At 39.6% G+C, this 26,390-nt stretch overlaps 1 protein-coding gene across 2 annotated transcripts; it reads left to right on the top strand.

The window, feature by feature from the left end:
- Crk (CRK proto-oncogene, adaptor protein) lies at positions 1–26,390 on the top strand. 2 transcript variants are annotated; one of them, XM_026388946.2, is made up of 3 exons: positions 1–374; positions 11,616–12,154; positions 23,811–26,390. In XM_026388946.2, the coding sequence occupies exons 1-3, from the start codon at positions 134–136 to the stop codon at positions 23,946–23,948; spliced, it is 918 nt and encodes a 305-aa protein (XP_026244731.1). In that variant the 5' UTR covers positions 1–133; the 3' UTR covers positions 23,949–26,390. The 2 variants fall into 2 exon arrangements, with proteins under 2 accessions (XP_026244731.1, XP_026244733.1); XM_026388948.2 differs by having other exon boundaries at positions 11,616–11,984; positions 23,811–23,902.

The raw sequence follows: 26,390 nt of genomic DNA on the forward strand, positions 1-26,390 counted from the left end.
GCCCGCGGCCGCCGCCGCCATTTCGGGCGCTGCTGTGAGGGTGAGACCCGAGCCGGTCCGCTGGGCGGCGGGCGCCGGGGCTGGAGTGTCGCGCGTGGCGGCGGCGGCCCAGCGTGTTGGCGCGGAGGTGGCCATGGCGGGCAATTTCGACTCTGAGGAGCGGAGTAGCTGGTACTGGGGGCGATTGAGCCGGCAGGAGGCAGTGGCACTGCTGCAGGGCCAGCGGCACGGGGTGTTCCTGGTGCGGGACTCGAGCACCAGCCCCGGGGACTATGTGCTCAGCGTCTCCGAGAACTCGCGTGTCTCACACTACATCATCAATAGCAGCGGCCCGCGCCCACCGGTGCCACCATCGCCCGCACAGCCTCCGCCCGGTGAGGGACGGAGGGAATGGGAGGCCCCGGGCGGGGGTGAGGGCCGCAGAACTCCCAGCCTGGCCGGCTGCTCCTGTCGCGCTGACCCCCACGAGGGACATGGGCAAAGGGCTGAAGTGATCCTGTCAGGGGGCAGCCTGCTGTCCAGGCGTGTTCCCACTGTCGAGCGGTGGTGTGTGGGGGAGGAGGAGCCGCTGACCCAGGCCTCTGGGTGTGCCTTGGGAGGACAGCCCAGGGGAAGGGGAACTGCTTCGGCCCCAGGGTGGGGCTGGCGCCCGGGCCAAGCACAAGGGCAGGGCCGGGCAATGTGGGGACAAAGAACTGAGGGGGATGTTGGCACTGCGGGGGCATCACTTGGCAGCAGTGCCCAGAATGAATCCGATAATCCTACAAGTGGCTTTTAGGCTTGAAACATTTCCTGCAGTGTTGGAGAACTGGGTTTGGCCATACTCCCCTGGTGGCCTTTGATAGGAAGTCACCACATACTGGCCGGGAGGGATGGAGACACCCTCAGGAAACCGGTCAGCTTTTTCCTTTCTTGGGCATTTTTCCAAAATGCTTTTACCGTCCTCTTCCCCTGTGGAGGACGAAGGTGGTGAGCTAAGTGCCTTGGTGATAGAAGAAAGCCTTGTATGACCAGCCCAGAATAAGTTGATGTCTGCCAGTATCCAGGATATCTTACTGTCTGAAAGACTGTCCACCACAATTAGGGGGTTCTAGTTTTCAGAGTGTTTAGTGGAAGAAAGAGCCGCTGTCTCCCACCCCCAAAATATCTCAGAAATTATCTAAGGGAACAATTCCTTCCCTGGAAGTAAATGGAATTTAATTTTCCTTGAGCTTAACATTGTCTTGTACTTCTTGGCCTCTTCTTGTTGAGTAAGTTGGGGTTGTGGCCCTTCTTCCTGGGTACCAGAAACAAACCCTCCTGGAGCAGGAATTTAAGTCATCCCATTTTGTCTTTCTTGTTAAGGATCATTGAGATGTGACTGTCTTACCCATGTAATTGGGATTGTTTGGGGAATATTAAGGAAATATATTCACTTAGTACTTGAGATGTGTGAGACACACAATAATTCTGAGGTTACCATTGTCTGAACAGCACCAAGAGTCATTAGTGCCTTCTCACTGTTCCCAAATAGAAGTAGTTTCTTCCTAACCAGCTGAGACTAGATCCAGGCCAGTCTCATGTGAATTAGGAGGTGTCTGTGCCTGTCTTTGCAGACTTGCCTTTTGAGGATAGTCCTAATTTAGATTTACACCCTCTGACCAGAAATAGGGAGATGGGCAGTCTCTGTTGTTAATTATACTATTGAGTGTGGTGTCTTTAAGTTCACTGATTATCCAAAATCTTTATCATCTGGTCAGTTTAATACCATTATAATGGTTATAACATGAACTAGGCATATTGATGCAACATATATTGTCCTAAACCAGATAAATTCTATTTTGATGCCATATGCAAAGTATATAGGGTTTTGAATTAATTATAATAACATGATGGTAAACTATCATTGAAATTAATTTCTCAACAGTTTATTTATGTATGTGTATTTTGGTGGCAGAATTTGGAAATGGCAGCAGACAGGTTTGTTAACTTTGTATTTCTCTATACCTCTGCATTGTGATTTTATATCTCATCATTTACCTTGTTATTGAGCTCCACCTTTTCAAAATATATAAGAATTCAGATCCTTAGCCTAGGAGAGAAGGTAAAGATTGCCAAAGTTTGTGAATGGGGTGTGGAAAGCTCATGGATAGTGTTTACCCTATTTTCCACATGCTTTGTGTCCTGTATTTTTGTGTAGGACAGTTGGTTCACTTGTTGTCTTTATAATGATTACTTAATCTTCTCCTCTCCATTAAGCTTTTTCTTTTGAAGCCACGCAGAGAATTTTCTTGAATTTTTGAGAAGCGTATACATTATTAATAGCTAACATTTATTGACTGGCTATTCTATATCAGGTACTTTGCTGAGTACCTTTATTTGCCTCATCTCATTTATTCTCTAACGATCTAGTGAGTGAAGTACTGTGATCTCCATTCATTAAAGTATTTTAATTTTGCAGATAAGGAAACATTCAGTAATTTGTCTAAGGTTACAAGGCTTGTAAGTGACAGAATTTGAACTCAGGCATTCTGTCCCTTTTTTGTGTAACCTTTCTTGGATCCCAGTAGTGCACGTAGAGGACTGTCCTCAAAACTTACTTTGCCAAGCGGGTCCCAAGTTCTTTTTAAAGACCAGAAGGAAAAGATGACAAGAAAACTGGCTTTAGCACCTGGACAGTACACATTTGCTATCTAAGTCAATGATAAAGAGGCTTTAAAAACCTACTTGGCACATTGAATATGGAGGTGCACTTTGTGCTTAAAATTACATAGTGTATTTTTTAAAAATCTATTTATTTTGTAATTGTAGTTTGTTTATTTTTATGTGGTTCCTGGGAGTGAATCCAGGGTCTCACGCATGCTAGGCAAGTGCACTGAGCCACAACCCTAGCCCTACATGGTGTATTTTTTGTACATAACCTTAGGTAAAATTTGTGTGGAGGTTTAGGTTTTGTTTTTTGCAGTGCTGGGGATCAAACCCATGCATGCTAGGCAAGTGCTGTATGACTGAGTTATAACCCCATCCCTAGTATAATTTTTAGAGGCATAGGGATAGAATAGGCTAATGATTCTCAACCTTTGCAATGAACCTATGTTAACTTATCTTAGATCTTTAGCTCCCATAGTCCTCTGCTGCCATAGCCTAGGAGCACCCTGGCTGTGCTCCAAGGCTATATGGAAGGGTTTGATCAAGTCTACTGGTCATATTCTTTCAGGGTGAGTTTCAAGATGAACCTCTTGAGAAGACTTGCAACAATTGATCCACTAATTTCTTCCTCTTGGAACAATGAGGAACTACTGGACCTTGACCAGTAGAGTCCACAAAACTGAATGAGTGTGAGTTGTACATTGTCACTACTTGGAGTTATAAGCCTGATTTCTGGAGTCTGGGTTTGAATTTTTTTAATCTGCCTCGTATTCCTTGTGTAACTTGGGGCAAGTTATTTAACTTTTTTTCTGCTTTAGTTTTCCTCATGTGTGAAAGAGGGAAAATAGTAACACTGACCTCATAGTCAATTAAATGAACTTAAGTATATTAAATACTTATGAATCTGTCTTGCATATTGAATAAATATTCAACAAGATAGATACACATTCACACACACATAGGCTAATACTATGAATATAAATGAGGTGGAATGGGGTAGTTACAGCACAATGGAAAACCATTCTCAGCTTTAAGAGGTTTGTGGCTTGCATAGTGTATGTTGGTAGGCACTAGTGAAACAGCATGCATTAGGGAATAGGGCTGGGATAGGAGGGATGGGGCATATGAAATACTGTGAAAGGATCTTGGGTCCAGTACATGTTCACAGCCCAACCAAAGCCTCTTACCTATTACTCTAGTGAGTGAGGATAGTGTAAAAGCTTGCCTTGTTTTGTAGTGATTTCCCGTCAAGGTAGTGCTGGATCAAGCCACTTCTCTGGAGATTGGGACGACTGATTATCCACTGTGCCTTTTGAACCTTCAGCTGTGTGTTTTATGTCATCTTTTCAGTTCACAAACCTGGTTTTCTTGTCTTCAGTGTCAGAATATTCCTCCATCCAGTGCTTCTGGAAAAGTTCTTCAGTGGGTTACTTAGAAATTGTATGACAAAAGGAAATGTGTATTTCTTCAGATCTTTACTGTGTACATGTTAATTATAACATGACAAGGTCCTGTTTTTTGTTTTATTTTATTTATTTATTTTTTTCTATTTTGTTTTGTTTGTTACTAGGGATTGAACCCAGAAACCCAGAGAGGCAACTCTACCACTGAGTTACACTGAGCCTTTTATTCTTTTGGAGACAGGGTCTCACTAAATTGCTAAGGCTGGCCTTGAACTTGCAGTCCTCCTGCTTCAGCCTCTAGAGTTGCTGGGATTAGAGGCCTGTGCCACTGTGCCTGGTTGTATCAGCCACGGCCACTTCTAGAAACTTATTAGAAATGTCATTGGCCCCATTTAGCAGAAAGAGGGGTGAGATACAGAGAATTTAAGTAACAACTCATATAAATGAGAGTCAGAGTCCATCTCATTTACACTGTTTTTAGAAAAGTTTTTCTTGCCTCAGAGACTATACTCCAGTGTGTCTTTAGGCTCCCTTCTCAAATGGAAGTTGTTGGCCTTTTAGACCTTTGTATTGGTGTGGATATTTATTTTAGCAGCCTCTTTAAATTCCACAGGCAGAGAAGGAAGAGAAGGACTGGAAAAGAAGGGAATGGGAAGGATAAAAGAAAGTGCTGTGGGGTCCAGGAGAGGCTGATGATGGGGCAACTGCAGTGGTACCTTGCCAGATGTAACCTGGCTAAAGAGACCTATGTTGTTCTTCATGAAACCTTTATGGAGTGTCATTGTAAAAAACATAGCCCAAGGGCCAAAATGCTTACAAGTAATGGATTGAGAAGGTACAGAGAACCCAAAAGAATATACAACCATTTGTATTGATTTTAATTTCCAAATGTGTTAATTCATAATGGCGTATTCAGAATCCATCCCAGATTTGATGTAGAGTAAGTCATTGAGGTTTTCTAAGTCCCAGATATCTATGAGAATTCTTGCATTGGCTCTGTCCTTTAGACTGGTTGACTGTATCTCCTTCCTCCCTCTTATTTCCTGCCTTTGACTATTTGTGGTTAGAAGGAGACAAGGAGGGAAAAGGAGCTGGAGCACATAGCTGTGGTAAGGTTTATGCTTATCTGGGACTCATGTATATTCTTTCCTCTGTCCTTCCCTTCTGGAGTTTGGATCAGTGAAGCTTGATTGTCTTATTTATCTTAACTGCCCAACAATACCCTAAACCAGGTATTCCTCTGTGAAATTACAGTGTTAGTAGCATATAAGAATAATTTATAGGTAAAGTATATAAAGGCTTCTCTTTTTTTTTTTTTTAAGAGAGAGTGAGAGAGAGAGGGGGACAGAGAGAGAGAGAATTTTAACATTTATTTATTTTTTCTTAGTTCTCAGCAGACACAACATCTTTGTTTGTATGTGGTGCTGAGGATCGAACTCAGGCCGCACGCACGCTAGGCGAGTGCGCTACCTTTTGAGCCACATCCCCAGCCCTATAAAGGCTTCTCTTGTTGTTTTGTTTATTGTATTTCTGTGAGTGTTTGGGATTGCTAAGCCAAAAAGTCAAGCAAGCTAAGCTAAGTTCATACTGTGATACTAGAATAAGAAATTAATTAAATCTCCTTCATACCTTTGTGCGAGATGACCTGCAGTTTTTCTTCCACTGATCTTGCAAAGGGTCTTGGCTTAGTAGTCTTGTTCTTTTAGCCCCCTCTTCTCATCCCCGACCCTAAACCCCATTTTACTTGGCCTGGTGTAGTAATATAGGAACTATTAACAATGGATGATGGTAGGGAGTGGTTACCTTCCTTCTTGGAGGGAAAAGAGTGCCTTTGAAATGTTTAAGGATGGTCAGAGTTGCTCTCCATTGTGATTTTGTATCTCAAGGCATAGTTTGTTGCTACTTTTCATTTTAACATTTTTTTTTAGTTGTTTGTAGACCTTTATTTCATTCATTTACTTATATGCAGTGCTGAGAATTGAACTCAGTGCCTCATACATGCAAGGCAAGTGCTCTACCACTGAGCCACAACTCCAGCCTTACTTTTCATTTTTTATAGGAATACATCTGTTGAAATAAGAGTTGGAGTGGAGGGATCTCTTCCTAAGACATGCTCTGTGCTCACCAGCACGCTGAACTTACCTTTGTGTCTCTATGCTGTCAGCTTCTCAAAACTGGTAATAGATTTTTATTTAGTGTCTTTTACTTCATTATGTTCATTGAGAATGATAATGTAGCCAGGCTGGTGGCATACAGTTATAGTCCCAGCAGCTCAGGAGGCTGAGGCAGGAGGATCGTGAGTTCAAAGCCAGCCTCAGCAACAAGTGAGGCACTAAGCAACTCAGTGAGACTCTGTCTCTAAATAAAATACAAAATAGGGCTGGGGATCTGGCTCAGTGGTCCAAGATATGTAGTTGGGTGCAATGGTTCCTCCCTAGCCACTTGGGAACCTGAGGCAGGAGGATTGCAAGTTGGAAGTCAGCTTTGCCAATTCTAAGACCCTGTCTTAGAATTTTAAAAAATTATTTTAAAAAGGGCCGGGGATGGGACTGGGCTTGTGGCTTAATAATAGAGTGCTCACCTAGAATGAATGAGGTACTGGGTTAGATCCTCAGCACCACATAAGAAAAGTAAATAAACAAAATGAAGGTATGTGTCCATCTACAACTTAAAAAAAAAAAGATTCTTTTAAAAAAGGAGGGGAGCTGAGGATATAGCTCAGTGACGAAACACCCCAGGGTTTAAACCCCAGTACAATAAATAATAGTGATAATATGTAATGCCAGTTAAGTAGGTGTGTGCTTGTAGCCCCAATATTGGGGAGGCTGAAGTGGAAGGATTGCTTGAATCCAGGAATTCAAGACCAGCCTTGGTAACCCAATGAGAATCCTCAAAAAAGAAAAAGTTAAACGAAACACTTAAGTGAACACTTAATTTCTGCCAGCCTCTATTCCAAAAGAGCAACTAGTAAAAACCATTTTGACCTGTAGTTGAGTAAACTTTAGTAAGGAAGCTTTTCTCCCCAAATGTGTGATCAGGACCAATTTCTGAGCCATAGATGCCCTACAGGTTGTGATGTAGACAGACTCCTTACCACTCTGCCCTGGAGCTTTCTTTGATACTTGGGATTAAACCTAAGGGTGCATTACCACTAGCCACATCCCCAGTTCTTTTTTAATTTTTATATTCTTATTTTTTGGTACCAGGGATTGAACCCAGGGTGCTTTACACTGAGCCCCATCCCCAACCCTCTTTATTTTGAGACAGGGCTGTGATAAATTGCTTAAAGCTTTGCTCAGTTGCTGAGGCTGGCGTTGAACTTGCAGTCTTCCTGCCTCAACCTCCTGAATCTCCAGGATTTCAGTCATGTGCCACCATGCATGACCTTTTTAAAATTTTTTATTTGGAAACATGGTCTTGCTAAGTTCCTGAGGCTGGCCTTGAACTTGTAATTCTCATGTCCTGGAGCTTTCTTGACCAGGGAGCGCTGAGTAGATCTCTATGCTCACAGTGACCCTGGCCTTAACAGTTATTCTGTAGGCCTGAAAGATCATCCTAAATTAGGCTAGTGGTAATACAGAAGGTGGTCATGCATCTCTTTGCCCATCAGATTGAATAGGAACAATTCCAACTCAGTGAAGAGAATATAACACTGCCACACTCTGTTACATTCATAACCAGAATCATCTCTCTATCCTGAACTGACAGCTATTAGGGTCACATTCTGCTGAGTTGAGTGTTTGCCATAGATGGATGTTACTTGCTTTGGGCATTTCTTTTAGTGTCTTAAATTGGAAAGACAGCCAGCAATCCTGCATTTGGTCTATTAACCAGTTTCAGCTTGTAACCATGAAGATTACAGATAGCCTGTTTGCAATATAAAAACATGCAGCTTTAAATGTGTCTTGGTCTTTCAACTTTCATGATGTTAAGGAGAAGGCTCATTCAGCTTGGCTTTTAGCTGGGTAGGACAGAGCCATTTTGTTTATACTAATGGAGAGTTATTAGGATTGGAGATCAGCCACTATCCTACCATAGTGGTACAAAGGGTCAGTAAATATGAAAAACATCAAATGGCCAAAAGTGATACACCTTATTTAATGATGGTTTTTAAAATACTGTTTTGAGTTGGTTATAGTGGCATACACCTTTAATCCCAGTTACTTGGGAAGCTGTGGCAGGAGGATTATAAATTCAAACCCACATGTTAATCAGCTTTCTGTTCTGTGACAAAATACCTGAGAAAAATCAACATAATTGAAGAAAGTTATTTTGGCTCATGGTTTCGGTCCATGGTCACTTAGCTGCATTGCTTTGGACCTAAGGCAAAGCAGAACATCATGGTAGAGGAAGGCTGTTTACCTCCTGGCAGCTAGGAGCAGAAAAAGAGGAAAGGGTTAAGGACAAGACAATCCCCAAGGGCACACCCCCAGGATTTATAGCCTTACAATAGGTCCCACCTCCTACAATTTAAACGTATCCCAGTAGTCCAATCAGCTATGAAGCCATCAGTGGGGATTAGAGCCATGAATCCATTGATGGGGTTAGAACCCTTGTGATCCAGTTATTTCCCAAAAGTCGCACCTCAGAACATTGCTGCATTGGGAATCAGGTCTTCCAACAGATGAACCTTTGGGGTACATGCATTCCAAATTATTAACTACCAACCTAGGTGATTTAGTGAATTCCTGTCTCAAAATTTAAAAGGGGAGGGGGGCTGAGGATATTGCTTAATGGTAGAATGCTTGTCTAGCATGTGAGGTGCCCTGGATTCAATCTCCAATACCTCAAAAAAATAAAATACTGTTTGACAAGAATATGGGGTGGTGGTGGGGGAGTGTAAACTTGCACAAACTTCTTGGAAGGCTTGCCCTTTGATCCAAAATTGCATTCTAGGAATTTATCCTAAGGAAATAAAAAAGTTTGTTAATAGATGAGAACAAAAACACTCATAACAGCATTGTTTATCTTAGTGAAAATTTAGGAATACTTTATGGCCATTAACAATCATGTTCTTATAGCTGAGCATGTTGGTGCAATCCTGTAATGTCAGCAATTTGGGAAACTGAAGCAGAAGGATCACAGGTTCAAAGTCAGTCTGACAATTTAGCAAGACTGTCTCAAATTTAAAAACAAGGAGTGGGGTTGTAATTGGGTGGTAGGGCACCCCAGGGTTTATTCCCCAGAATTCCCCTTTTTCTCCCACACATTATGTTCTTAGCTGGTGTAGGGGCATTTGCCTATAATCTCCAGCCACTCAAGAGGCTGAGGCAAAAGGATCACAAATTCAAGGCCAGTCTCAGCAATTTCACAAGACCCTCAGCAACAAATAAAACAGAAAATGGGCTGGGAATGTAGCTCAGTGGAAAGCGCTTCGTTTTGAGCCAGGTGTGATGGTACATGCCTATAATCCCAGTGACTTTGGGAGGCAGAGGTAGAAGGATCATGTGTTTGAGGTCAGCCTAGAAAATTTCATGAGGCCCTGCCTCAAAAAGTAAAAAGGGCTGCGGATGTAGTTTGATTGTAGAGCGCCCCTGGGTTCAATTCACAGTGTCATTTTTTAAATAAAAGTATTTTTCTTGGAGGGAAAGCTCATTGTTAGAGCTCTTATCTAGCATGTGTAAGGCCCTGGGTTTGGTCTGCAGCACCATAAAAATAACAGTCATGTTCTTGGAGCCATGTAGCTCATGGTGTGTATCTTAGCATTAAAGCTCATGCATAGCATGCCCAAGGCCCTGGGCTCTAATCTCAGTACATACCCAGTCATGTTCTTGAAGTATAATAGGAAAAAAAGGCAAGGTATAAAATTACATATAATAACTCAATTAAAAATACTTTCAAATATGTATGTGCTTTATATATACTAAAAAATCTGGTGGGTTATAACCTAAAATGCTCAGTGGTCCTGTGGCAGGATTAAGACTTAGTAAAAAAAAAAAAAAAAAGATTCTCCTCTACCCCTGCCACAAAGCTAGATTTCTGGGCTGGTGTTGTAGCGCTTGCCTAGTACATGTGAGGCACTGGGTTCTATTCTGGGCACCACATAAAAATAAAGGTGGGTTGGGGATGTGGCTCAAGTGGTAGCGCGCCTGCCTGGCATGTGTGCGGCCTGCGGCCTGGGTTGGATCCTCAGCACCACATACAAACAAAGATGTTGTGTCCACCGAAAACTAAAAAATAAATATTAAAATTCTCTCTGTCTCTTTCTTTAAAAATAAATAAATAAAGGTACAGGTCTGTCTGCTAGTAAAAAAAAAAAAAAAAAAAGAAACTAATTAACTAAAATTTTTTAAAAAGCTCAGATTTCTATAGACCTATTTATCAAGAAACCAAAAGGTAAAAAAATATTCAATGAAGATAATTTGTTATTTTGGGTGCTTAGCAGAGTGTGTACCACATCCAGTAAGAAAGAGTTTGTAAAAGAAATGGGTGGGACACCTGTAATCACAGCTGATTGGGAGGATAAGGCAAGAGGATCCAAGTTGGAGGCGAGCCTTGGCAATTTAGGGAGGCCTTATAAAGCAGAAAAAGGACTGGGGATGTAACTCAGTGGTAAAACAGTCCTGTGTTCAGTCCCTAGTACCAGAAAAATATAAAAGCATAGGAAACTCTTTGGAGTGATATGTCTTCATTTATTATATTTGAATTTTAGAATCTCAGAATAGAAGCATTCCTCATATGTCCTTTGTTTGGATCCTCAGTATGCTCCCAGAGGTTGAATATTTTAATGCTTATTTTCCCAATCATCCTTGTTTATCTTCATGACCTGTTTGCTTCACAGGGAGAAATGTGGTTTCCATGTTTTATTTAAGTGAAGATCTTAGGAGTTGATTTTTAAGCAGCCAACTTAGTTTTTTTAGCTTTTCCTAATTAATTTTGTTTTAGCTTTCAGAGATGAAATTGTGGTCAGCATTCTAAGATTTTTCTTTTTTTGGAATTAAACATTCTAGATGTGAAGAGAATAAATAAATGTATGAGCTCAATGTAGATTACAAACTCTCACTACTTCTTTCTGAAAAGAAGAGCCTGCTATATTTTCTTAAGTTGAATAGAAAATTGCAAAAAGCTGGGCATGGTTTCCCCACCTTGGGAGGCTGAGGCAGGAGGATCACAAGTTCAAGGCCAGCCTCAGCAACTTAGGTCCTAAGTATTTTAAAGAGACCCTATCTCAAAGAATAAAAAGGTTTAGGGATGTAGCTTAGTGATAAAGCGCTCCTGGGACAGAAGAAGGGAAAAAGATTGCAGCAAAATTTATAGAACCTTTACTGGGGTATCAACAGAATATATTGAGAGAATGAACAAAAATATTCCACATTGACTGTCTGATCTAGTATGAGAGCAAGCCCAACTGGCCTGGTCTGTCCTGGCATCCTATGAGGCCAGTGGTGCTGGACATCTTATTTTCACAGGATATTTCATCTTCAGTGTATGATGTTGGTTTTTTGTGAGAAGATATTATTTTTTTAAAGACAGTTTTTCTGCTGATTAAATGTTGACTAAAGTGTGTGTGAGAAATGCTTAAAATCTTCATTTCATCTTCAATATAGTACATCTTTAAATAACACTCTGCTCTGTTTTTTCCAGGGGTGAGCCCCTCCAGACTCCGAATAGGAGATCAAGAGTTTGATTCATTGCCTGCTTTACTGGAATTCTACAAAATTCACTATTTGGACACTACAACATTGATAGAACCAGTTTCCAGATCCAGGCAGGGTAGTGGAGTGATTCTCAGGCAGGAGGAGGCAGAGTATGTGCGAGCCCTCTTTGACTTTAATGGGAATGATGAAGAAGATCTTCCCTTTAAGAAAGGAGACATCTTGAGAATCCGGGATAAACCTGAAGAGCAGTGGTGGAATGCCGAGGACAGCGAAGGCAAGAGGGGGATGATTCCAGTCCCTTACGTGGAGAAGTATAGACCTGCCTCCGCCGCCTCAGTATCTGCTCTGATTGGAGGTAACCAGGAGGGTTCCCACCCACAGCCACTGGGTGGGCCGGAGCCCGGGCCCTATGCCCAACCCAGCGTCAACACTCCGCTCCCTAACCTCCAGAATGGGCCCATTTATGCCAGGGTTATCCAGAAGCGAGTCCCTAATGCCTACGACAAGACAGCCTTGGCTTTGGAGGTACATAATGTGTAAAATGTAGAAAGAAGAGATCTGCTATAGGGTCTCCCTTTCAGACCTCTTAGAGCTTTGTAGGAATGCTGAATACAAGCATCAGCATTGTGATGTTGTAGATGTTGAACCATTAAGTACTGATTTTGGCATTTAATGTTGGGTTTTCTCTTTTATATTGAAAACCTATTTTGCAATGAGTAAACTTAAAACTGTATAACTGAATGTTTTGACTTTTCTACTAAGCATATTTTGATTAACAATACTACCTGAATTCACAGGAATTAACCTAAAATATTTTCTCTTATCTATATTCTAATCTTTCTTGCTTTCTTTTTGTCATTGTCTAAAAGAAGGTGGGTTTACACAGATTTGAGTGTAATAAGTGGTCTTTAGCATAGCATTTAAGTGTAATTTTCCCACAAAAACAAAGTGTTTTTACTTTAGAGGATATGAAGTTCCTTACTATTGATTATGTTCACCAAGAATCAGGAGTGGGGCTGGGGATGTAACTCAGTAATAAGAGTGCTTTCCCAACATGCATTAGACCCTGGGTTCAACCCCCAACACTATTGAAAGAAAGCTTCAGGAGGGAACAATAAAGTGTAGTATAGGTGGGAAGTGAGCTATACCTAAAAGTGATAATTCCAAGAAGTGGCAAATTTGTCTTTTTTGTTTAATGCATTTTATTGTCAAGAAGCCAGTTCTTAAGGGATTAATTTTTAGCCATTTACTGGTGAATAGTTATTGTTGGTAACTTATCTCCTTCTGATCAATCATAACATTGTATTTATTCCTTCTTTCTTTAGCACTGCTTTGCCTCTTACCTCCTCCTTTTCTCCTCCCCCCTTTCTTCCTTCATCCTCTCTGAGTTATACAGAGCTATAGTTGATCATAAAAACTGCTACAGGGAGAAAAAAAATGCTATAGAAGAGGCATCCTATTCTTGTGTTTCAGAGACTACTGATATAATGATTTGAATGTAAATGGGTAGCTAACTTTCATAAGCACAGGCTGAAGTTATGCAGAGAAAAAGTAAAAGTACATTCTTATAAACTTAAGGGTCCTTTTTTTTTTTTTTCTGATGCTGGGGATTGAACTTAGGCCTCTCACATGCCAGGAGAGCACTTTACCACTGACTACATCCCCAGCCCTCCTCTTTCTTTTCTTTGGGTCATGTTCATGCAGTGAGGAGTTGGAGTGCTCTCTGTTTAAGGGGGAGTGTTAGTCCACAGAATGAGCTAGAATTTATTTGAACTAGTACTAGTCTCTGATATTACTGGATTTGAAATTTTTCTTTTAGTTTTTGATCTAGTAGAAGGAGGGTTAATTTTCTAGGTTTGACTGAAAATGTGTGTGTTTGTTTTTTAGTATTTTTTAGTTGTAAGTGGACACAGTATCTTTTATTTATTTTTATATGGTGCTGAGGATTGAACCCAGGGCCTCACACATAGAAGGCAAGTTCTCTACCACTGAGCTACAACCCCAGTCCCTGAAAATGTGTTTTTAAAGTTTGTATGTTTTAAGAGGATGTTTGTGACTTTTGTGTTTCTGCTTTAATGAGAAAATGAAATGTATGTTGCTAAGTCACACTGTTTTTTTGTTTTTTCATTTTTGTCTTTTTTTTTTTTTGAGATGGGGGTCTCATTGTGTTGCTCAAGTTAGCCTCAAACTCGTCCTCAAAATCGTCCTCCCACCTCAACCTCCTGAGTAGCTGGGATTATAGGCATGCACTACTTCTTTTTCCCAACTTTGGAGAGTAAGAAAAAACTAGAATCCAGCCTCATGTTTTCATTTATGTTCAGATGATGATAACTTTCTAACTTGTTGCTGTGCATATGATAGATGTGACTCTTGACATTTATTTGCAGACCTTATTAGCATAGGGCTGGAGTGTCAGCTAATATCCAGAAGAGGATAGTTATCATATTAATTTTGCTTCCATTTGCATTTCCTTCCTCAAAGAGAATTATTTTTAATGATGTATACCTTGGTTGAATATGGTGGCAGTGACATATGATCATGATTCCTGCCTGTAATCCCAGCTATTCAAGAGGTTGAGGCAAGAGGATCACTTGAGTTCCCAAATTCAAGAGCATCTTGGGCAACATAGTAAGACCTCCTTCTCAAAAACAAAACAAAACAAAAAAACCATAACAAAACAAAATAAAAAACCTCAAACAAAGAGTGATGTCTGCCTTCACTAAGTAGGGTCTTTTAACACTAAAAAATGGTTGCTCTAATCTCCCTACTATTAAATACAATCTTGTAAAATAAAGATTTGCATAGAAAACTAGTTTAAATTTTCTCTTTGGTTTGGATATTTGTTTTTTTTTTGTTTGTTTGTTTGTTTTTAGTACCATGGATTGAACCTAGGAGCACTTAACAACAGATCTACATTCCCAGCCCTTTTTATTTTAAGACAGAGTCTGGCTAAGTTACAGGTTCTCGCTAAATTCTGAGGCTGGCCTTGAACTTGCCATCCTCTTGACTCAGCCTCTTGAGCTGCTGGGATTACAGTTGTGTACCACTGTGCCTGGCCCCATTTCTGGTTTTCATAGAAACTAATGTCTACTCCTTATTGCGTGAGACTGGAAGATTAGGAAAGTTTGGCTTTCTGACCTTAGCATTCTCCTAAGAAAATTATGCATTGACATAGATCAGTCTTTCCATATGAAACATAATTTGACCTATTATAAATCCAGATCTGTAAACTAGCTAGGTACATTTTGGTAGCATTTTACATTTTATTTATTTATTTATTTATAATGCTGGGCTCGAACCCAGGACCTTGCACATGTTAGGTTAGTGCTCTACCACTGAGTTAGTGTATACACCACTGAGCTGTATCCCAGTGATAGATCTATTTAATGTTAGATTTGGTCAAGACTTTGAGATATATTAGACCCACATTTTCAGACTGCTTTTCAGTACCCTAAGAGTCCCCAGGAAAGGGTAAAGCTAAGGTTGCAAGATCTTGAGTTTCTTTCTCTTGCTTTAACCAAAGCATTTGTTTTTTTATTTTTATTTTTGTTGAATTATTTATTTTTCCAGTACTGGGGATTAAACTCAGGGCCTTGTACATGCTTGGCAAGTGCTCTACTACTGATCTACATCTCAAGCCCCCCTCCCCCCTTTTTTTTGGTGTGTGTGTGTGTGTGTGTGTGTGTGTGTGTGTGTGTGTGTGTGGTGCTGGGGATTGAACCAACTGAGCTGTATCCCCAGGCCCCTTTTATTTTTTATTTTGAGACAGGGTCTCATATTAAGTTGCAGAGCCTGGCCTTAAATTTTTCTCCTACCTCACTCTTCTGAATCACAGGCATGTGCCACACCGTACCCCAGCTAAAACAGCTGCTTTTTTTTTGTAGTGTTGGGGCTTTACCACTGAGATATCTTCCTACACCTTTGTATTTTTTATTTTGAGACAGGGTCTCACTAAGTCATCAAGGCTGACCTTGAATTTCTAATCCTTCCAGCTCAGCCTTCTGAGTAGCTGGGATTACAGGTGTGTGTCACTGTGCTCCAGCTAAAGCAGCTGTTTTTCACTGTTATATATTATATCGTATCTCTGTAAGATTTTCTTTGAAGAAAGAGTTTCTGTGCCTTTTTATGTTTTTTTTTTTTTGTTCTGTTTCTGTGTTTTAAAAAATAAATTTTTAAAAGTGTTCAAGAATCACCTCTTCTCATTTTACAAATGTATGTTTCCTGCATGGGTATATTTGTCATGACTGAAGTGTCTTACTAAATATAAATTATTAGATATTTTATCTTTTTCTACCCAGATTTCTCTATTAGGAATGAAGGCATTAGAGAGAAGGGATTAACTGTAGCAAATGACCAAGGGGTGTTCCTCTGCCCACTATAGATCTATGGGTTGATCAATCAATCATATTCTAGGAACATAACAGTGAATTAAACAGACATTAAATAAAATGTAGACATAAGTGTGTTGGAGGAAAAATGATTCAGTAACTCTAGAATAATGCAGAGGCCCTTTTCATTTTTGAGAGGGGCTACCAGGGATTGAACTCAGGGGCTCTTGACCACTGAGCCACATCCCCAGCCCTATTTTGTATCTTATTTAAGAGTCTCACTGACTTACTTAGCACCTCACTTTTGCTGAGGCTGGCTGTGAACTCACAATCCGTCTGCCTCAGCTTCCTGAGCCACTGGGATTACAGGCATGCGCCACTGCACCATCTTGTTGTCATGATGAATCTTGTAAATGTGGATGTTTATTTTATGCCTCTCCTCTGTGGACTATGCAAAACAATCATACTTTGTTTAAAAGTGCTATTTGTGTAACTTCTATTGCATATTCAGCCTGGCATTTTGCTTTTAATAAGTAAGACTTGAGAATACTTGGGTACTCCCAGACTTGGACTTTTTCTTCATAGTACAGATGTGAAAGGTAGAAGTGCTTTGGATTCTTTTTGATGCATCAGTGACTATAACTTGCACATTTCTGCATGTGGAACTCTATGAAAATGAGAGTTGTTGGGCCTTTTGACCTTAACAACTTGGAGGAAAGGCCAATCTGGCATATCTGTTTGATAGAAAGAATAAAATGAGATTGGAAGGTATGAGAATTTGAGAGGCAAGCCCTTTATGTATCCAGTTTCTTTTTCTGGAACCATAGCAGTAGACCCCTATCCTGTTCATTGAGATAGGCATCTAGTTTCTCTTGCCCTTCTTTCATCCTCTTGGATGTCTGCTTCATTTCATATCATTGAATTTCAGTGGGAAGGGATGTTGGAAGTAACAGATCCAGTTATCAGACATTAAAGGCAGACTCTTTGGTATCATCTCAATGATTTTTTAAGCATCTCTTTAAATATCTCTACTTTTTGGGAACTCAATATGAGCCACAACAATGTAGGCTGTTGGTCCTGAACTTTTTTCATTCATACCACCCTTAGTGTTTCAGTAATATTTCATGGCTTCCTTAGGCTAAAACAAATATCTGATAGTTCCACTTATTAAGTAGGTAAGTCCAAATATCTTAAGTATTTATATCCCAATAATAGCTTTTTTTTTTTCTTCTCCCTTTATGGTGCTGAGAATTGAATCCAGGTTCTCAATGCTAGGCAAGCACTTTATCACTAAGCTACATCCTCAGCACCTGACTCCCCTTTTAAATTTTTTTTTTTAATTTTAATTTTTTAGTTTTAGCTGGACACAATACCTTGATTTTATTTACTTATTTATTATTTTTTTTAATGTGGTGCTGAGGATCAAACCCAGGGCCTTGCACGTTCTAGGAGAGCGCTGTACCACTGAGCCACAACCCCAGCCCCCTTTTAAATTTTTACATTTAGGCACGGTCTTCTTGAGTGCCTAGCCTGGCCTTGAAATTGGGATCTTCTTGCCTCAGCCTCTTAATTATTTGGGATTTTAGGCATATACCACCATGCCTGGGTTTGTTTGTTTGTTTATTTGTTTTTGTGGTGATAGGGATTGAACCCTGGGCCTTGTGCATGCCAGGCAAGCACTCTACCAACTAATCTATATCCCCAGTGCCATGCTTCGGTATTTTTAATAATAATTATGAAGCTGAGGCAGGAGATCACAAGTTTGAGGTCAGCTTCAGCAATTTAGTGAGACCCTCAGCAAGACCTTGTTGCAAAATTAAAGGACTGGGGGTGTATGTAGCTCAGTGGTAGAATGCTATTGGGTTCAATCCCTAGTACCAAAAACCAAATTTTTTTTTTTTTAATATATATTTATTTATTTATTTTTAGTTCTCGGCGGACACAACATCTTTGTTGGTATGTGGTGCTGAGGATCGAACCCGGGCCGCACGCATGCCAGGCGAGCGCGCTACCGCTGAGCCACATCTCCAGCCCACCAAATTTTTTTTTAAATAAACATAAACCAGGTGCAATGGTGATATATACCTATAATCCAGCTATCAAATATCAAAATTAAAGCTGGGCACATGACACACACATGTAATCCCAGTGGCTGGGGAGGCTGAGGCAGGAGGATCTTGAGTTCAAAGCCAACTTCAACAAAAGCGAGGTGCTAAGCAGCTAAGTGAGACCCTATCTCTAAATAAAATACAAATAGGGCTGGGGATGTGGTTTAGTGGTCAAGTGCCCCTGAGTTCAATCCCTGGTAACAAAAAAAAAAAAAAAAAAGAGAAGAAGATAAAATATCAATATTATAAAGATAGGGTAGGCAAGGATGTAGCTTAGTGGTAGAGCACATAAATGGTAAACCCTGGGTTCAATTCCCAATACCATGGGGAAAAAAAAAATAATAATAAATGTTTTAGTTTAGTATTAAAGGACTGTAATTACTTAACTAATGAGGTGTGATATCTCTGGTCACTATAGTTCCTCCAACCTTGGGATCATATTAAACATTGCCACCCTTATTTCCTATTCCACATTTATTTTCAAGGGTTACTTATTTGCTTGTTTATCATAGCAACTTTCAAAACCCAGCTTTGTAAAGATACAGCCTCTTTGAAAGAAATATAGCATGGGACTGGGGTTATAGCTTAGTAGTAGAATGCTTTACTAGAACATGGGAGGCATTGGGTTCAATCCTTGGTACCACATAAAAATAAATAAATAAAATAGAGTTATTGTATTCGTCTACAACTAAAATTTTTTTTAATTAAAAAAAATAGCATGACATAATGTTGAAATTTGAAAAAAAAATTTGAAAAAAAAATTTTTTTTTTTTTTAAAGAGAGAGAGAGAGAGAATTTTCCAACATTTATTTTCTAGTTCTCGGCGGACACAACATCTTTGTTGGTATGTGGTGCTGAGGATCGAACCCGGGCCGCACGCATGCCAGGCGAGCGCTCTACCGCTTGAGCCACATCCCCAGCCCCATAATGTTGAAATTGTATACTGCCTCGAAGAGTCATATGTTCAAGGCAAGCCTTAGCAACTCAGCAAGATCTTTCTCAAAAAAGGCTGGGGTGTAGCTCAGTGGTAAAGCACCCTGAGTTAAATCCCCAGTCCAAAAAAAAGGGATTGTGTACTGTCTTGAGCCTTGTAGTTCATATGACATCACAAATCAAGTATTATTCTGTTCCCTCAAAAAAGACTTCATTGCATACCTGTGAGTTCACTGTGATGCCTTTAACACTATATAGTTTGGGAACTTCAGGTCTAATTCATTGTATTAATTTTTAGAAAATACTTTATATTGAACTAAAATGTATATACTACTAGTGGTCAATTCACCTCTCACCAAGAGTTTTAGGCAGTTAAATCTAATTACTTAACACCAATACAAACCACGCCCATTTCAGTCCACCTCTAAGGCAAGTGAATCATTAAAGCTGAATCGTCTCTTGTTTTTCACTGATTTGAAAGACTCTAGATGGGTATTATGTATCCCCAGCCCTTTTAAAATTTTATTTTGGAGAGGGTCTCTAAATTGCCCAGGATGGCCTTGAACTTGTCCTGTCTCAGCCTCCTCAGTAGCTGGGATTTCAAGTGTGTGCCCTTGTATCTGGCTTACCTATTCTTTAGGTCAAGAGTCTATAGACTTTCTATAAATGCCTAGAACCATATAGTTTCTGTCACAATCCTCAGTCTGCCATGGTAGTAGAAGGCACTCAGATAATACGACAGATGAGCTTGTGATATTCCAAAAATATCAAAAAGATATTTGATATCTTTGCAAAAAGAGCAAACTGAATTGGCTCATGGGCCATAGTTGCTGACCCTTGCCTTAGATTGCTGTAGTTTCCTTAACTGTTTTCCCCGTAGCCAAATCTTCGAATATTTATTGAATGTCTTTTTTTTTTTTTGTATTTGAAAATGTTTGAAGACAAGGCTCCCTGTACTGCTTCTCTGTACTTGCTTTTCCATAGTTTTCTTTACATGCATTTTTTTCCCCCTTTTTCTTTCTTTTCTGTTTGGTAGTGCTGGGGTTCAAGCACAGGGGCTCTGATTTGTTAGGCAAGTGCTTGCTCTACTATGAAATCACACCCTCAGCCCTGTTTGCTTCTTACTCTGAGCTCAGTAGAGTTATTCAGCAAGTCTGGATCAAAGGAATGCTGACAGTTGTTGGTATCTTTCCTGTTAGATAGTAGGAACAGAAAAGCAGCTGCAAAGGAGGTCACACAGTTTGCTGATGTCTCCTATATAAGTGGGTTCCAGAAATTAGTGCTGTTTTTTTCATTATCACTGGTACTCACAAGTGGAGATAAGCTGGATAGTCTTTTTGCTCTTGAACCAGTTTTAGATTTGATTATATCTGCACCAGAATCCTGAATAACTTTGGACACTACATAGAGCTAGGGAATAAACCAGTGTTCAGTAAGTTTTCTAGGAGTGAAGAAATTAGAGTAACCAATTATTCCCCTTTATGACTCCACTAATACATGCACACTTGCTCCTGAGGATGTGTTATAGGATCAGGAAGCTGATTACCAGCCTGGACAGTGAAACACCAATGAAACAGTTTCTCAGTGATAAGAAGTGAGAAGAAGAATTATCAGCCTTTTTTCTTTACAAGGCACTACTGAGGTCTGCCTCATAAAAAGGAAGATTAAATGTGTTGTTGATACATGAAGCCCTTTTGTGTTTCTTGCCTCCCAAGTTGCTTGGATTACAGGTGTGTGCCACTGCCCCTGGCCCCCCCCTTTTTTTTAACCTTTAAATTTTATTATTATTTATTTATTTTTGTTTGTTTGTTTAATTTGGTGCTGGGGATTGAACACAGAGGTGCGCTCAACTATTGAGCCACATCCCCAGCCCTTTTTAATATTTTACTTAGAAACAGGGTCTCTCTGAGTTGCTAAGTGCCTCCCTAAATTGCTGAGGCTGGCTTTGGACTCAGAAGTACTCCTGCCTCAGCCTCCTAAGCCTATGGAATTACAGGAATGTGCCACCACACCCTGCTTTTTTTTGTTTTGTTTTGAGACTGGGTCTTATTAATTTTCTGAGATTGGCCTTGAACTTGCAATCCTCTTGCTTTAGCCTCCAAAGTCACTGTGATTATAGGTGTTGTTCCATTCTGGGTGGAAAAACATTCCTAGAACAACCTATTCATATTCTCCCAGGGTTGACCTTAACAAGGTCTTCCTTTGAAGTATTGGTATCCAGTACCACTTGGGCAGGTTAATTAGCCTAGTTGACCAGCTACCACTTTACTTTTTTTTTTTTGTTTAATATTTATTTTTTAATTCTAGATGGACACGATATCTTTATTTATTTATTTTTAATGTGGTGCTGAGAATCGAACCCAGTGCCTCACGCATGCTAGGCAAGCGCGCTACCACTTGAGCCCCATCCCCAGACTCACTTTACTTTTTTATCCATTTAAAATCAGAATAATTTCCATCATGGCATAGCTTTTCTTTCACTTCTTATGTTTGGATCTTTTTGCCAAGAACTTCATCAACTACTTAAAAAAAAAAAAATGTGTAGACCAGCTTAGCCTGCACTTCAATGCATCCTTTCTTTCTTAGAGCTCTATGAACTGTCACTTGAATGTTTAAGGATAAAGACAATGTAACATTGAGAGAAGAGAGGAGTTTTGCATCTGAATTTTGTTATGGAGTAGAATGGTTGACTTAAAGCTATATCCTAAAGAACTGTCTTCTCAATACCTAGAAAAGCTGAATAAAATATTGATAAACATCCCTAGTCCTTTTTAAATTTTTGTTTTGAGACAGAATCTCACTAAGTTGCCCATGCTGGCCTTGAACTCGTGACTCAGCCCTGTGTTGCTGAGATCATAAATGTGTGCCACTGCAGCCGACTGTAAGTCCCCTTCTTAAGATCAGGGACTTATGTTAGTCTTAGTACAGCTAACAGAATAGCACTTTATATTTGAGTGTTATAAATACTAAAAATTGGGGAAAGAAGTACTCATTTCATGTAATGGACCTTACCACCAAGTAACTAGAAACATCCAGGCTTTAACTTGAGTAATGTGTATAATGTATAATATGTGCATGTGTATGAAGGGTAGAAAGTCAAGGGTAGCTGACAGGTCATAAACAAGACAAAGTCACTAAAATAGTTTGATATTAGGAGATAGTGCAAAGCCTAGCATCTTATAACATTGAAAAATGTTTTTGTTATTTGGGCAAGGAACGAACCTAGGGCCTTCTGCATGCAAAGCCATTGCTGTATCACTGAACCATACCTCTAGCCCTGCCAGATTTTTAAAAAGAAGGGAACAAGTGAGATAAATTGAGAACTAGAATTAAAGTTAAAGGAACACATCTTTTAGATTATTTTCACTAACAAAACTTTACTTTGTCATGGTCTCCAAAGACAGTGTGAAAATCTTTGATTGTCATAGTTAATTACCTTACTTGGGTGTCAGGAAGTTAAGCTGGAAAATTGTTAGGATGACGGAATCCTGGTACTAGCAGCCTATAGGGCTTGGTGGGTATGTTAGCCAAGTTTGTGGCACTCGCCTATAATCCCAGTGGCTCGGGAGGTTGAAGCAGGAGGATTGAAAGTTTAAAGCCAGCCTCAGCAACTTAGCAGAACATAAAAAGGGCTGGAATGTAGCTTAGTAGTACAGTGCTTTTCTAGCATGTGCAAAGCCCTGGGTTTAATCCCTAATACTATCAAATACTCTTCCCTGCCTCCTCCCATAAAAACCCTCCACTGTTCTATATAATTAAATCAGTAATAGTTCTTAAATTCATAAAACCAAATGAACAGTAATAATTAGAAACCACGTGTGTGCTCAGAACTTAAATGTTAATAATTAAGGGATGGTCATGGTCTGTAGTTCAAGAGTTTTATCTCACCATTATTCAATATTTTATTATAGGGTGAATCTATTTATCAGACTTACTTTGTCTTAAGTTTCATGGTAGGCTAAAGGTATATGTCATATTATTAAAATTTTATCTTTAATGTTATAAGAGACTTTTTAAATTGGGGCTGGGGGTTTAGCTCAGTGTTTTATCACTTGCCTAGCATGTAAGAGGCTTTGTTTGATCCCCAGCACTATTTAAAAAAAGAAGAAGAAGAAGAAAGAGACTTTGTTTTTGTTTTTTGGTCCCCTCATTGGGTAATGAACAGTGCCAAGTGGCATTGAGGGATCAAAAAAAAAATCTGTTAGTAGAAGAGGAAGAAGGTGGGGATGAGCAGGGAGCTGACAGGACATGGAATTTGGGCCTGTGCCTGCCCTAGTGGCTTGCCTTGGTGGGAAGGTCATGGAATACTTCATTTTCTGGGGTCAAATGAAGTGAACTTGCCATGATTGCCTTATGCTGTGCAAGCAATACTAGGCCAGGATGTGTGTGAGTGAGGATGCTGGGAGATTATGCTACTATATGCCATGGAGAATCAGGGCTTCTTTCCTAGGCCAGGGCCTGGGGCAGGGAGGAAGCTGAACTTTATAGTGGGTATAAAGAAAAAGAATATTCCCTTAAGCTGACATTGCTTATTCAGAGACACTGAGATTTGCCAAAAGTATAAATTTCTAGGATCTTTTCTACTTTGCTATGTTCTCTTTCTAAACTGCTAAAATCACTTCTTCCTTCTGTCTGCATTAACCACAAATAATCATTCTGGTGGCTGGGGTTGGGGAGGTAGTGAACAGCCGTTTCTGTAACATCAGCCCTAGAGCAATCACGTGGGCAGGGTTTGCCTAACCAGAGAAAATGGAGTTTTTCAGCTTGCATTCTTAACTGGAAATAAAGTGCTCTCCTTATTCTCCCCTGCAGGTCGGTGAGCTGGTAAAGGTTACGAAGATTAATGTGAGTGGTCAGTGGGAAGGGGAATGTAATGGCAAACGAGGTCACTTCCCATTCACACATGTCCGTCTGCTGGATCAACAGAATCCCGATGAGGACTTCAGCTGAGTATAGCTCAACAGTTTTGCTGACAGATGGGAACAATCTTTTTTTTTTTTTTTCCAATTACCATCTATATAATTTTCTTACAGGTGTCAAAAGCAGTCTAGTTTATATAAGCATTCTGTTACCTGTGATCTTTTTTTAGACTGAACTACTCCATTCCTAGTCTTATTTACCATATCCAGGGTACGAAACTGGAGGGCTTGTGTGGTTATTTCTGAATTGGCAGTTTTAGGTGGTAGTGGCTGTGCCTGTATCAGAAGGGACAGGTGTTTTACCTCCTTTCTCTCAAGCAGTGCAGAACAACCTGTGGGATGCTGATGGACAAGGGAGGAGTGTTACACACTGGTTACCCTGACTTATCCAGTGGTTTTGTTTTCATCTGAAATCATACTATCAAATGGCAGTAGACTGTTCCCTTCCACCCCCTTGAAGTAATCATGCACCATGTGAATAGTGCCCAGTGGGATTGCTTTTTCATTTATGGAACATGACCATTGTATGACTCATTCTGACATTTGAAATCCTGAGAATTCTGAGAACACTACTAGAGGCATTTGTCTTCCTTCCCAGTCAATGCTTCATACTTTTTCTTGGGATTCTTTCAACCCTTGTTATTCTTTTCCCCAAGACCCATAAGTAGGCTGATTCTTAAGATAATGTATATTTTCATTCCAGATGAGGAGCAGGATGTGCAGAGCACTTTATTCAGTGCATAGCTTTAAGCCAGTATTGGATTCACTAAGTGGACAGCCAAACTCCCAGCTCTCTGCCTTCCCCTAAGGGGTCATACTAGATTTACACTGCTGCAGCAGCTAAAGAGATTCCTGCCTGATGGGTATCAACAGGGCCATTTCTCCTGAGTGCCAGTATCCTAGGACACCCTGAATTCTCAGATTCTACTTGGAGTAGAAGGACCAATCACTTATAATATTCCATGAAAGGTTTCAGGGCCAAATTCTGCCCTCAGCGTTCTGTGCAACTTATATAAAAGACAAGTTAGAATCATGAGTTTGAGGGTAGAGTTAGTGCTTTGAAAGATGTTTGAACCAATCATGAATTACTTAATGTATTATTCATTTTACATGGCCAGAACAGTGCTTGAAGTACTGTCTTCATTTTTTTTTTTTCATGGCTTTTTTTTTTTTTTTTTAATGTTCAGGTTTAGTTTGTAAACCCTTTTAAAAATAGAATGGTTTATATGGGGTCAGGTGCTCCAAAGAATAGACCTATGAGACCAAAAATAATCTAAGCTATTTTAGACTATAACATGAAACTTTTAAAGTTAGTTCCCAGTTGATAAAGGCACTTGGTGGTCTCTGGTGTAGTGTGACATAGAAACACCTTATACTTTGCTTTGGACCTCATTTTAGAAACATAATGTGTACCTTTCTAATTGCTCTACATAGGTTAATATGATAAATTTTCATTCTTTGAATATATACCAAATCATGGTTATTTTAGTGCACATTGCCTGGCACATAGTGTGCCAATGTTTGTGTGAGTGAATGAGGGTAATGCAGGAGCTTGTTACATGGCCCAGGGAAGCCAGCTGGCACGGGAGTTACATACATTACCACAGGCAAACTTATGAGTTGACGCTAATTTAATGTATTTTTACCTCACACTAAGGTAATGCTTGATGAAGATATTAATAATCAACTTTCAAAATATTAGCACAGTGCTGTGCACATAGTGGGTGCTCAATAATGTCGAATGAACAAATTTGCATACCCAATATAATTCCATCTGACTACTTTTGTTAAATTTTCAGTTATCATTCATACTGTAAAATCCAAAAGCACATTAAATCTTGTTTTCCTGGAAGTATGGCATCTAAAATATTTGTAGAAGAACCTTGTTACAACTGATTTGAATGTTTATATTTTCCTTTGCCTTTGATATTGGCTTGTAATGTCTCTTTTCATCATGTAATATTAGTGGAATATGCAACTCAAATCATAAGAATTTCTCAATGATAAGTTGTCTGGAGCCATTACATAAAGTGTTGGGTTGGATTTGGCTGGGTGTGGCAGTTATTGGATATCAAGAACTCAAAGGACTTCTTATAAATTCCAAAAAACATGCTAGAATTCCCATTCAAGTGCATATTCATTGTCACAAAATAAACTGAAATTGGCTGCTATATTTTTTATAATTGTTTCTGCAAAAGCCCATTTTTTGGATACTAATGTTTGACATGGTTAATTCTTATTAATTTGTTGGACTTCTTTATTGTTAATAATGAAAATAGATAATTTTTAATTTTCCACAAGTAACATATCACTATTAATGGTTTGAAATGGGTGATAAGCAAACCAATTTGAAATAAAATATGAACATTTGCCATTGTATTATAACACTATACACTTTCTTGACAGTTAAATTTTAAAAAATGTTTTTTTGTAGCATGTATTGTATATGTTTATAGTATATGTAGTAAATAAA

The sequence above is a fragment of the Urocitellus parryii genome, chromosome 7, assembly GCF_045843805.1.
Source record: "Urocitellus parryii isolate mUroPar1 chromosome 7, mUroPar1.hap1, whole genome shotgun sequence".
Classification (NCBI taxonomy): Eukaryota; Metazoa; Chordata; class Mammalia; order Rodentia; family Sciuridae; genus Urocitellus; species Urocitellus parryii.

Coding starts and splice junctions, on each gene's coding strand:
- Crk (XM_026388946.2), top strand. CDS start 134: ATGGCGGGCAATTTCGACTCTGAGGAGCGGAGTAGCTGGTACTGGGGG. Junction 375..11,615: donor GCCCGCACAGCCTCCGCCCG/GTGAGGGACGGA, acceptor TGTTTTTTCCAG/GGGTGAGCCCCTCCAGACTC. Junction 12,155..23,810: donor AGACAGCCTTGGCTTTGGAG/GTACATAATGTG, acceptor TCTCCCCTGCAG/GTCGGTGAGCTGGTAAAGGT.